The sequence below is a fragment of the Somniosus microcephalus genome, chromosome 1 (assembly GCF_052327205.1).
Source record: "Somniosus microcephalus isolate GS21.2 chromosome 1, FLI_Smic_1.0, whole genome shotgun sequence".
NCBI lineage: Eukaryota > Metazoa > Chordata > Chondrichthyes > Squaliformes > Somniosidae > Somniosus > Somniosus microcephalus.
Window position 1 is genome coordinate 21,790,907 of NC_140987.1, and position 13,044 is coordinate 21,803,950.

Here is a 13,044-nt window from a genome sequence, read left to right on the forward strand (position 1 = left end):
CAGAGGTTAGGAGCTAGAAATCTGAAGGCACGGCCGCCAATGGAGATGCGAAGGGGCCAGAATTGGAGGAGCGCAGAGATCTCTGAGTGTTGTAGGGCTGGAGGAGGTTACAGAGATGGGGAGGGGCGAGAAACAGAGGGATTTTAACAGGAGGATGAAAATTTAAAAACCGAGCCATAAATGCTGTTCTAAGCACAAAGCTGGATGGGCGTGTGCGCTGTGAGGAGGATGCAGAAAAACTCCAGTATGATTTGGACAGGTTGGGTGATTGGGCAGATGCATGGCAGATACAGTATAACGTGGATAAATGCGAGGTTATCCACTTTGGTGGTAAAAACAGGAAGGCAGATTATTATCTGAACGGCAATAGATTGGGAAAAGGGGAAGTGCAACGAGACCTGGGTGTCCTTGTGCACCAGTCGCTGAAGGTAAGCATGCTGGCGCAGCAGGCGGTTAAGAAGGCAAATGGTATGTTGGCCTTCGTAGCAAGAGGGTTTGAGTACAGGAACAAGGATGCCTTGCTGCAGTTGTACAGGGCCTTGGTGAGACCACATCTTGAGTATTGTGTGCAGTTTTGGTCGCCTTATCTGAGGAAGGATGTTCTTGCCATGGAAGGAGTTCAGCGAAGATTCACCAGACTGATACCTGGGATGGCAGGAATGACGTATGAAGAGAGATTGGGTCGATTAGGCTTATATTCGCTAGAGTTTAGAAGAATGAGAGAGGATCTCATTGAAACATAAAATTCTAACAGGACTAGACAGACTAGATGCAGGAAGGATGTTCCCGATGGTCGGGGAGTCCAGAACCAGGGGTCACAGTCTAAGGATAAGGGGTAAGCCATTTAGGACAGAGATGAGGAGGAATTTCTTCACCCAGAGAGTGGTGAACCTGTGGAATTCTCTACCACAGAAGGCAGTTGAGGCCAATTCGTTAAATATATTCAAGAAGGAGTTGGATATATTTCTTAAGGCTAAAGGGATATGGGGAGAAAGCAGGGACAGGGTACTGAATTTGGATGATCAGCCATGATCTCATTGAATGGCGGAGCAGGCTCAAGGGGCCGAATGGCCTACTCCTATCTTCTGAGACTAACTTTGCTAATGGGGTGAAATAAAAACATCGGTCATTTTGTCCTTGTGTTTCATTAAACTGAGCAGTGATGACACCTTTGTTCCTCAGGTTAGCAGGCTTTTTGGAGAGGAAGACCGTAGAGCTTCACAGGGGTCAACATCACTACACTGGGGTAAGTTTTCCACCGTTTCTTGTAAGCGGTGCTCTGACAGGCTTGTGGTATTCGAACAGCCGGCTGTTCATGTTTGCTTTTACTGTCATGCGAGTTTTATTTGGAGTATCGTGGCTAGGTTTTTATCCCCACGTCCTCCCCTTTTCCCCCCTCGTGAAGGCGGTAAGTTTACCCCGGTAAGCTGGGGTATAGTTTCCTGGGCACCCTTCAACCCCTCGCCCATGTGCTCACGTGTGATCTCCGACCTCTGTCCACTGTGTGAACAGTGATACCCCCCACACGGCTCCTGTACAGCACTCCAGCAATGAGGCAAGTGTGGGAGGAAAGGTTCTTGTGTTGACGTTCTGTCCTTCCTTTTCTATAGAAACCTCTATTATTGGAGCCTCTATTATTTGCGACTATCTTACTTATGACCTCTAGTTTTGGCCTCGCCCGCAAGTGGAAACCTCTTCTCTACGTCTAGAGCTTCATAATTGACCCCCCCTCCCCTCGGCCTTCTCTCTTCTAGAGAACTTTTGCTGATTTTTCTTACTCCACCTCTTCGGCCTTGGGGCAGCGAGGTGAAATATATCACTTTTACCGTCATGCAGGCTGAGATCAGATAATTCTACACAGACTGGGGACCCAACCTGTGTGTGACCTTGCGGGTCTATATGGCTCAGTTCCTCACTGGTTAAACTAGTTGAACAATCGGGGTGGGCGGGGGTGGTGGTGGGATTTGAAGGAAGAGTAAAAGAAAACCTGATATTGTTTTAATTTTGAACATTGGGTTTTGAATTGAGCTTTGTAAAAAAAAAAAAAAAAAAATGTTTTAAAATAAATCTGTTATCTTAAATTTGCGGAGCGATGTGGTTTATCCCTTTTACTGGACCATTAATGGAATGTTTTTCCTGGCTGTTTTTTTTGTAACCCACTGCCTCCTTGGGCATCTTGTTTATTTTCATTGCTTCAAGGAAACTCACATTTTTTAGAGTTTAGATTAAATTTTTATTAAAACCATGCTCTCTTTATTTGGCATGTGGCTGACACTGAGCTCTTTCATGACATCACACCCTGTAGTTCCACAGCACGCCTCTCTCTAAATCCACGCCTGTAGGCCAGGCTTAAATTGGCGAACTTAGAACGTTCGTTGTTTAAGAGTTGCAGTTGGGGGAGGGGGGCGGTGTGTTCGGTGGTGTCTGCGCTGTCTCTGGGTTGCACGGCCGGTGGCATAAGCTGCCAGTGCTTGATGTGTTTCGTCAACAGGGCGTCTGCGCTCCTGCCTCTGGATCGGCAGGTTGTGGCTTTGAGCCCCACACACCGCGACCCGTGTGCGGGAATCCAGGCCGACACCCCAGTGCAGTACTGAGGGTGTCCGAGGTGACGTCTATTCAGGTGGACGGTAATGCTGAAATGGAAAGAAGATGGTGTTGGTCAAGTCTAGCCCTGATAACTCAGTCACTTCATCCCAATGACTGGATAATTTGAATGATGCCAAACCAAACATCTTGCACTGTTTCATTCCAGTTGCTTGCTTCAAATTACTGGCTAATTCAAACTTGTTTTTTTTTGCAGTTACAAACCTAGGGATCATAAGTATAAGATAGTCACTAATAAATCCAATAAGGAATTCAGGAGAAACTTCTTTACTCAAAGTGTGGTTAGAATGTGGAGCTCGCTACCACATGGCGTAGTTGAGGCCAATAGCGTAGGTGCATTCAAGGGGAAGTTAGGTAAGTACATGAGGGAGAAAGGAATAGAAGGATATGCTGATAGGGTTAAATGAAGTAGGTTGGGAGGAGGCTCGTGTGGAGCATAAACACCAGCACAGACCAGTTGGGCCGAATGGCCTGCTTCTGTGCTGTAGACTCTTTGGAAAAATAGCAGACTTTATATGAGCAAGTGGGTGAGGAGCCTTTGCATTCAAACTTATCTAAAATCTCTAAATCTGTTGGGTTTAAATAACGAAGCTATTGCCTGCCTGCCGTGGGACATTTGACTACATTAAAGGTGCATGTAAAATGCTATTTGTTGTTGTCTGTCTAATCGAAACCTGTTTTGTTTTGAAGATGCTGAAGCTTCAGGAGCGAGCCGTCAACGATGTCGTTATAAATTTGCTTGGAGATGAAGATCCAAGGGTACGGCACGTGGCAGCTACGACCCTCGTGAGGTAACGATGGGGACGGGAACACTCCTGGAAAAGGGGGGGGGGGGTGGGGAGAGGGAGAGGACTACTCTCGCAGCGTTCAGATGCGCGCACACGTAAAAGATGCCCATTACTGCACCTGTGCGGTGAGTTTGCTTAACCTCGATTGCTCTCTCCCGAGTTGTACCTAATGCAGCCTTTGCCTCTTGGAATCACGGAAGCTATGTTACAGGAGGAGGCTGCTGCAACCTCTTCAACTGGAGCTGTCTACTCTGGCCTCATTTGTGTATATAGCTTGTCACCAGATGCTTGATGAGGAGGCTTGTTAAAATTAACAGCCCTTAAGGGGACGTGGCAGCATAGATAGTGACTTATGAAGATATAAAATTGACGGGCAGGAAATGACCAGCTGGTCCATCAATCCTGCCCCACACCATGATGGCCGGAGCATCCTAACTAAACACTTCTTCCTTCCCCTCTTAACTTTCCTAAGCTTGGTTGGCTTCCTGTCTATACCTTTTTATCATTTTCGGAGATTTCTTCCGTATAATCCACCATGTATTTATCGTGCAGGCCGACTGACATGAATCAAGTCATTCATGAAAGAAAGACTTATGAAATAATACTGAGCGGCCTGCGGGTGGCGCTGTCCAGGGAGAGTATAAATACTCGGGCACGGGCCCAGCTTGCGCAGGACATTCTTAACAGGAACTAGTGAAGGACACAACTAGACCTCCATGTTGTAAAACAGTTGATTAAAGCTTTGTTTAACGCTTAGACCAAGTGCCTAGTAGTTTTCTTACGTCACCGACCTTTTGTTTAACGTCCCATCTCACGCAGAATTCCCTCTGTCCTGCACCAGAGTACTTGCCCCTTTTTGTGTGCTGAAATCCTGGGGGGGGGGGGCTTGAATCCACAACCTTCTGATTTAGACAAAAGCTGACAAAACCGTGGTACAGTAGCTGAGCACGGTGACGGCGACCGGAGCCAATAAAAGTGGTTAATGGCGAGAGCTGTGGCTGCATCCTCACATCGCGCAAACGTTTAGAAAGCTGCCTGCTCCCCCTCCATCACTGCAGTGAACTGAAGCAGTTGTTGTGATTGGTTGGATGGGTGTGCGTTTCTCTCTCAACAGTCCCGTTGTATTAATAGCACTCGCTTGCTATTAAATCGTAGAATAGTACAGCACAGAAGGAGGCCATTCGGCCCATCGAGTCTGCACCAGCTCTTTCGAAGAGCAATCCAGTTAGTCCCGCTCTTTCCCCACAATCCCTGCAATTTTTTCTCCAAGTATTTATCCAGTTCCCTTTTGAAGGCTACGATTGAATCTGTATCCACCACCCTATCAGGCAGCGCATTCCAAATCCTAACCACTCGTTGCGTAAAGAAGTTTTCCCTCGTGTCGCCTCTGGTTCTTTTGCCAATCACCTTAAATCTGTCTCCATGCTGCCCTTCAGCCATTGGAAACAGTATTCCTCTATTTACTCTATCTAAACCCTTCATGATTTTAAACACCTCTATCAAATCTCCTTTTAAGCCTGCTCTGCTCCAAGGAGAAATCTAATCTTCATTTTGATACAATATCTAGTTCACTGTATAATTGGTTGACAGTGGAGGCCAAAACTGATAATCTGGTGACACCAGGTTACCAAAATATTTAAAAAAAAACATTTAACATTGAAAAGGAATGTATGCTCTGGGAAAGGCTCACAAAAGTCAGTGGTATTTTAATAATCTGAGCACCATTCCACCTCTTGGGACAGCTGCAGTCTGATTTCAACTGCAGGGTTGAGCCCATCGCCCACCCACCATTTATATGAAATCATAAATCGTGTGCTTTGCTCTCGTACGTGTTTTTAACGTTTCTTTTCTTGTTGCAGGCTTATCCCTCGGCTGTTTTTCGACTGCGACCAGGGACAGTCGGATCCAGTGGTGGCAGTAGCCAGAGACCAAAGCAGTGCGTATCTGCAGCTTCTCATGCACGAGACCCAATCTCCTTCTCACTTTGCAGTTAGCACCATCACCAGGTACTTCACGTTCATTTAAAGGTTGTCTTTAATCGTCGCATCCCCCTACACTCTCCATTGGCAGCCGTGCTTGCGGCCGATTTCAGCCGTTTAGGCTCCGAGCTCTGGAATTCCTTCCCTAAACCTCTCCGCCTCTCCCCTCTCTCCTCCTTTTAAGACCCTCCTTAAACCCTACCTCTTTTGTTTGGTCACCCATCCTCCTATTTCCTCCTTTGGCCCAGTGTCACTTTTTGTCTGATAACGCTCCTGTGAAGTGCCTTGGGATGTTTTCCTGTTAAAGGTGCTATATAAATGCAAGTTGTGGTGTGTAAATCAGTATCCGTAATGGTGACCATGAAACTACCGGATTGTTGTAAAAACCCATCTGGTTCACTAACTTCCTTTAGCGAAGGAAATCTGCCATCCTTGCCCAGTCTGGCCTGTATGTGACTCCAGACCCACAGCAATGTGGCTTTCAAAAGGGAGTTGGATGAGCACCTGAAGGAAAAAAAATTGCAGGGCTGCGGGGGAGTGGGACTAGCTGAAGTGCTCTTGCAGAGAGCTGGCACGGGCTCGACGAGCCGAATGGCCTCCTTCTGTGCTGTAACCATTCTGTGATTCCATTCTATGACTCTTAATTGCCCTCTGAAATGGCCTAGCAAACTACTCCCGTTGTACCGAACCGCTACGAAAAAAGGCCTTCACCACACGGAGTGCAGAGGTTTAAGAAGGTATCGCACCATCACCACCTCGAGGGCAATTGGGGGTGGGCAATAAATGCCGGCCTTGCCAGCGACGCCCACATCCCGTGAATGAATTTTTTTTTAATTGCATATATTTGCTTTATGCAGGAGATCCTAGTTTTTTTTTAAAATTGCACTACCTACCATAGTGATTAGAAAGTACTGACCGTAATATCACTTGAATGTGAAGAGCGCTTTAGCCTTCTTTGCAAATGAGCAGCGGAAAGGATAGGCTAACCTTCCTGTAGAATTAAGCGCTCGGTAAATCCATCACTAAGCAAGTAGTGGAACGCATCAACTTGTTTGCTCCCCAACAGGCAGGAGAATTTATTGGGGAAGGTCAGAGTTCAACTCTTGAGGGCACAGTGTGCAGTGCCCACCTTTCAAAGCCTGCTATTTCGGGAGGTTTGCACGTTTAAACCAAGCATTATTGTTTTGAACGGATGGCTTGGTGCTCCGAGCCAGCCTGAGTACAGTCGCTGGGCTAGTTTCGGCATGGCCTCGCTGTATGGAGGTTGGATGAATAAGAATGTTACATTGCCAGCCTTAAAGCTTGTTCTTCAGGAAGTTCAGCCATCACATCCAAAGTTTGGCTCCCTTTTGACCTGGTGCTGCATTAATGTTGCTACGTTTGAGAGCTCGGTGCTGCTCCTGTTGATTGCAGAAGTTACGAGTGCCTTAATGACTTGGATGAATGGACCGAGTGCAATGTATCCAAGTTTGCTGACGATACAAAGCTAGGTGGGAAAGTAAGCTGTGTGGAGGACACAGGGAGCCTGCAAAGGGGGTATAGGCAGGTTAAGTGAGTGGGCAAGAAGGTGGCAGATGGAGCATAATGTGGGGAAATGTGAGGTTATTCACTTTGGTAAGAAGAATAGAAAAACAGAATATTTTTTAAATAGTGAGAAACTATTAAATGTTGGTGTTCAGAGAGATTTCCATGTCCTCGTACAGGAAACACAGAGTTAGCATGGAGGCACAGCAAAGGCAAATGGCATGTTGGCCTTTATTGCAAGGGGGCTGGAGTAGAAGAGTGAGGCAGTCGTGCTGCAATTATACAGGGCCTTGGTGAGACCACACCTGGAGTGCTGTGCACAGTTTTGATCTCCTTGTTTAAGGAAGGATGTTGTCGGCGGTGCGACAAAGGTTCTCTAGATTGATTCCTGGCGGAGCGGGCTCAAGGGGCCGCCTGGCCTACTCCTGCTCCTCATTCTGATCTTGCAAACTGAGCCCTTGTGGACAGTGGGGCTGGGGAAAGATAACCAAAGCAAAATAGCAATCCAGCGGTGCACTTTTCCCCCTCACCAGAGAGATGATCCCAGGTCCTATTCGAATGTGAAAGGAGGTTTGGTTTCTCTCGAGACGATCATACCTGTTTAAAATGCTGCAAACTAAACCGCAAAGTATTTAGTTGCATCTGCAAATTAAACCACTTTTTTTTTTGCATTCAGAATGCTTGTTCGGAATGAATTTTTAAAAAGAAAACTTGCCTTTGTTTCGCTAATTGAATTGATTTTGTGTTAACATTTTTACCTGCATCTTCCAGAACGTACAGAGGATTCAACATTTCACAGAGCACCACCGACGTGACGATAGAGAACAATCTCTCCCGTGTTATCACTGCAGTGTCTCATGCATTAACCTCGTCCACCTCCCGAGCCCTCGTAGTGAGTGATGACCATTTAAAAAAAATTTTTGCATCCTGACTCTCGCATAGTTTGCGAGCATAATCCGCTTTAAATTACTGCCGTCTGTAATAGTAAGTGATGGGTTAGCGTGTTCGCGTGACATTGATCTGTCTGATATAGTAGCGGAGGTATTAACATCTTTTTAGATGAATCGATTATCACCCACCTTTAAAATAATAGACAGAGGAATGCCCTCCAAATGCATCAAGCATTCATCCACTAATCTCGCCAATAGCGATTTCTAGGCTTGAAAGTGTATTTATATGTGTGTGTGTACATCTCTGAACACTTGATGCAGTTTGGCTCATTGTCATTGTGGTTGCTCACTATTTCAACATGCAGTTTAACCAGTCGATTCATCAGAAATAGGAGCAGGAGTAGGCCATACGCCCCCTTGAGCCTGCTCCGCCATTCAATAAGATCATGGCTGAGCTACCTCGAGTCCACTTTCCTGCCCGATCCCCATATCCCTTGATTCCTCGAGTCCAAAAATCTAAATGATCTCAGCCTGGAATAGTCAATGACTCAGCATGCACAGCCCTCTGGGGCAGAGAATTCCAAAGATTCACAACCCTCTGTGAAGAAATTCCTCCTCATCTCAGTCCGAAATGGCCGACCCCCTATTCTGAGAATTCATACTTAGGATGAGTAAAAAAAAAAAAAAAAATGTAGTCTTGTGTAAAATTGTTTGATTTCCTTTCACCCCCCCCCCCCTCGCCAAGTGCATGTACACGATGTAAAAAAAAAAAAAAAAATTCATTCGCTCTTTTGTACAAAGTAATAGGCTGCCATGGAACTGAGGAAAATTGTGCGACGCTGTCCCTTTTAACACTGTTGCATCCTTACAGAAAGGATGTTTAAAACTATGCATTATTGAAGAACTATGAAAGTCTGAGAGGGAAGAGGTTTCTTGTTTAAAGTATTCCATCTAGAGTTAAAATAATGAATACACACGTCTTACGGGAATGGTAGCATAGTGGTTGTTACTGGACTAGTGATCCAGAGACGCGAGTTCAGTTCCCACCACTGGTCGCTGGGGAATGTAAATTCAGTTTAATAAATAAATCTGGAATAAAAAGCTAGTATCGGTAATGGTGACTGAAACTACTGAAAACTACCGGATTATCGTAAAAACCCATCAGGTTCACTGATGTCCTGAAGGAAATCTGCCGTCCTTACCTGGTCTGGCCGATATGTGACGCCAGTCCCACAGCAATGTGGTTGACTCTTAACTGCCCTCTGAAATGGCCGAGCGAGCCACTCAGTTTTTTAGGGATGGGCAATAAATGCTGGTCTTGCCCACATCCCGTGAATGAATAAAGAAAACCTTTTTGATGCGTTAGGAATAAATGCCAGTTTTATTGCTGCCCTTCTGGTCAGATCTTCCTCCCTGCTCGCCAGTTTCAGGGGCTTCACTGACTGGAGTGTGTGTCCCCCCCCCCCCCCCCCCCTCCCCTCCCCTTCCATCCTGCAGTGGCTTGGCAGGAGAGCCGGTGGCCCGAGGGGGTGTCTGCAGGACTCGGCAAATCGTGCTGCCGGCTGCGAGTGGCGAGTTTAGGTTTCGCGGGGGGTGGGCGGTTATGGGGTGCGCCTCTTGTGCCGGTCTGCGGTCCTCCCATTTTCCCTGGAGCCGACGTGACCAGAGCGGCCACACAGAGGGGAGGACCTGGCTGAGGATCTCCGTGCTGCCCAGAAAGATCCTGCTTGCAGGACTTTCTGGAAGTTTTACATTCCGCGAGGGAGGTGGTACTTCGGCAAATGATGCCCTTTACAGCAGGGGTGCGCAGCTGTTTCGGCCGGAGGGCCACTTAACAAGTTTTGGTCAGCTGTTGAGGGCCTTGCACCAGAGTTCCCATTTAAGCCGCCTGGCGGTCCCGCACAGGGCACTCAGCGGCTTTTAAATTAATAGCTGTGTAATTAGTACAGTAATGAGCACAATTTAATTGGTCGTCTGTCATTTCAATTCACTGCTCCATTCCCACTCAGACCTCACCGTCTGCAGCCTCTTGCATTGTTCCACGGAAGCTCACTGTAAACTCGAGGAACAGCACCTCATCTTCCGATCAGGCACTTTACAGCCTTCCGGACTCAATATCGAGTTCAACAATTTCAGATCATAACCTCGGCCCCTATTATATTTTTATGTATTTTTTATCCACACTTTTGGTTTTGTGCCTTTGCCTTTTTTCCCCTCTCTCCCACACGGCAGCGGTCTCTCACTCTGCCAGCGCATTTCACACTTCATCTAGAGCCATTGTCTGTTTCTTTACCTGTCCTATTACCATCTCGTCTCGCCTTGAATATCTCTTAATGTCTCCTCTTTCATCCCCTCCCCCATTTCCCAGCCCCCCAAACTGCCTTTTGTTTCATTTCCTGCCTTTTCTCTCCATTCTGTAGAAGGGTTTCGACCTGAAACGTTGACTCTATTTCTCTCTCCACGGATGTTGCTTGGCCTGCTGAGTTTTTCCAGCATTTTCTGTTATTTTTAATTGCTCACCAATTGCCCAATGAGCAGAGAGTGTTAAGTTAGTGAATAAATCTGTTAACTAATTTGCTAATTATTAGTTGGTATAAATAAGCAGTGTTAAACAAATCAATTTGAGAGAATTAAAATGCCACTTAGTAAACGCAAATCGGTTTTGCATTAATTAGGTGCCGGACGATGCCTGTTAACCAGTTATTAACTATCAGTCACCCCATCACTGGGGGATTAGATAAATGTAACTTGATTTTGGGAATGCTTCTGACATGTTGTAATATTTGAATAATACTTGATGAATCTGATTTGATGTAGTCTGTCTCCTCTACGCCGCACCTTTCCCTCAACAGTGAGACCAAACATCATGTGGTCTTCTACAAACTCTCAACGCTTCAGTAAAACATAGTCTGCTACCCGATATCCATTCTCCTCGGCAATGAAATGAGGCAGTATTGGATTTCCTCTAGTCCCCAACGGACGGTGACGAACAGCCTGGGCTGCGGGTGTGGGGAGTGACCAGCGCCCTCCCTGCTGCTGCACTCTTCGCTCTCCATCGCTTTAGGGACCGCGCTGCCGTCGGTAAAAGGCCCTCACCTGGGGGGACGGGGCCCAACTGCGACTCCTGGCCGCCTCCCATCCACCTCGGTCTCCGTATCTTCGTCTTCCGTCTCGAAGGCCCATTGCTAGACTCCCCTGCTGCCTCGGAGACAAAGTCCCGCCTCCTGACATTGTGTGGGGTGGGGTCAGGTGCGGCGGACATTCGGCCTCGACGCCAGGCCTTGGCGGGCCGGATTGAATCCATTGGCGGGCTTTTGCCTGCCACCCATTCACTCTCCTTTCCCTTTAACCGGGCCTCACCCTGCAATTATGGCTTCTGTTTCATCTCTGTTTTAGTGTTGTGTTATGTAATTTCCTCTGTTTTATTTGCAGCTTGGTTGCTGTGAGGTTTTGTGTCTGCTTTCCATGAACTACCCTGTGTGTAATTGGAGCACTGGCTGGCACTGTGGGTACACGACCAGCAGTTCACAAGCATCCAGGGTCCATCTCTACAAGAACAGGGGACGTTCATTCAGGTACAGGAACAGAGTTCGCCTTCGACATTAAAAGACCTCGTGTGCCTGTCGCGACTGTTGGGTCATGTCACATTTCTACTTGTTCCATGGGTTAAGTGTTTACACCTAGGGCCTTAAAATCACGCCATAAGATTCATCTACCAGCGCATGTGTTTGTCTGAAATTCCCCCCTCCACTGTTTTTAGGGAGGCATTAAAACACGCAGGTTAATACTTCTGCTAAAATGGTGGAGTAAGGAATTCTAGATAAACCTGTTAAGTGTCCATACATAGAACTATCGAAGCCATCCTCGGTTCCAAGGGACTGCCTAAGAAGAGAAGATAGACGTTCACAGCACAGACGCAGGCCATTTGGCCCATTGTGTCTGCGTCGGCTTTTTGCTAGAGCAATCCAACAGCCCTGGACCTACCTCTGCTTCACATATTTATCTACTTTTCCCTTTAAAATATTCTTTCTAATTCTCTAAAAGGGGAAAAAGAAATCGGCAACAGAAGAGAAGGTAAAGTCTTATTTCAAAATAGCAGCCAATTTGATATTAAGATTTTACGTTTGAAAAAATATTTATGCTGCCAATAAAAAGAGGAAATGCTCAAGCAGGTCGTGCAGCATCTGTAGAGAGAGAGAAAAACGGAGTTAACTTTTCAGGTCTGTTTCTCTCTCCACAGATGCTGCCTGATCTGAGCATTTTCTGTTCTTCTTTCAGATTTCCAGTCATCTGCAGTATTTTGCTTTTGTATTTATGATGCCAATGTTTAACAAAACTTGTACAATTAAATTCTTAGCCAGCTCAAGTAAAGGTTTTGATTGGGTAAATTAGCCCCCTAAATTCAACAGCAAATAATCCTCCTGTCTCTACCACCCCCTCACATTGTTCTGTATTTTTGACTCTTTTCTCTCTCGCTCGCCTCCTTCCATAAACTTATCTTCATGAGAGGAGGGTGCTGACAATCCCTTTCATGTCCTCATTGAACCAGCCAATCAAGGGTCTTGGGGATAAAACTATTATATTTTTTTAATGATCTTGCCAATACAAATTCAAAATGGTCCCCCTCATTATGGGACTCTCGTAATTCTTGGGGTGTGGAGTTCAATTTAGGTTATCCTATCTGCAGCTGAGTACAGTCTTCAGGGAGCGTGTGTGTAGCCATTATAACGCTCATTAAAGAAAAGAAAGACTTGCATTCATATAGCGCCTTTCACGACCACCAGACGTCTCAAAGCGCTTTACAGCCAATGAAGTACTTTTTGAAGTGTAGTCACTGTTATAATGTGGGAAACGCGGCAGCCAATTTGTGCACAGCAAGGTCCCACAAACAGCAATGTGATAATGACCGGATAATTTGTTTTTGTTATGTTGATTGAGGGATAAATATTGGCCCCAGGACACTGGGGAGAACTCCCCTGCTCTTTGCAATAGTGCCATGGGATCTTTTATTTCCACTAGAGAGGGCAGACCAGCCCTCAGTTTAACGTCTCATCCGAAAGACGGCACCTCCGACAGTGCAGCACTCCCTCAGCACTGCACTGGAGTGTCAGCCTAGATTTTTTGTGCTCAAGTTCCTGGAGTCAAGGTTCAAATGTCATCTATATTTTCACTCCTAGTTTAGCTAGTACAGTTCCCACCACTTAAAACATCCCGGTTTAAAATGGGCAGTCGCTTACACTGACCAAAAAGCGATAACCA

The 13,044-nt window shown here is 46.3% G+C and overlaps 1 protein-coding gene across 8 annotated transcripts in view; it reads left to right on the forward strand.

Moving 5' to 3' along the window:
- The window catches only part of htt (huntingtin), a 256,421-nt gene that overhangs the window by 129,231 nt on the left and 114,146 nt on the right, over positions 1-13,044 (forward strand). For all 8 annotated transcript variants that reach the window (XM_085974744.1, XM_085975173.1, XM_085974896.1 and 5 more), the window contains exons 19-23: positions 1,183-1,246; positions 3,295-3,395; positions 5,252-5,398; positions 7,667-7,787; positions 11,218-11,360. In XM_085974744.1, the coding sequence (XP_085830870.1) occupies positions 1,183-1,246; positions 3,295-3,395; positions 5,252-5,398; positions 7,667-7,787; positions 11,218-11,360 (576 nt within the window). The remainder of the gene's footprint in view (positions 1-1,182; positions 1,247-3,294; positions 3,396-5,251; positions 5,399-7,666; positions 7,788-11,217; positions 11,361-13,044) is intronic.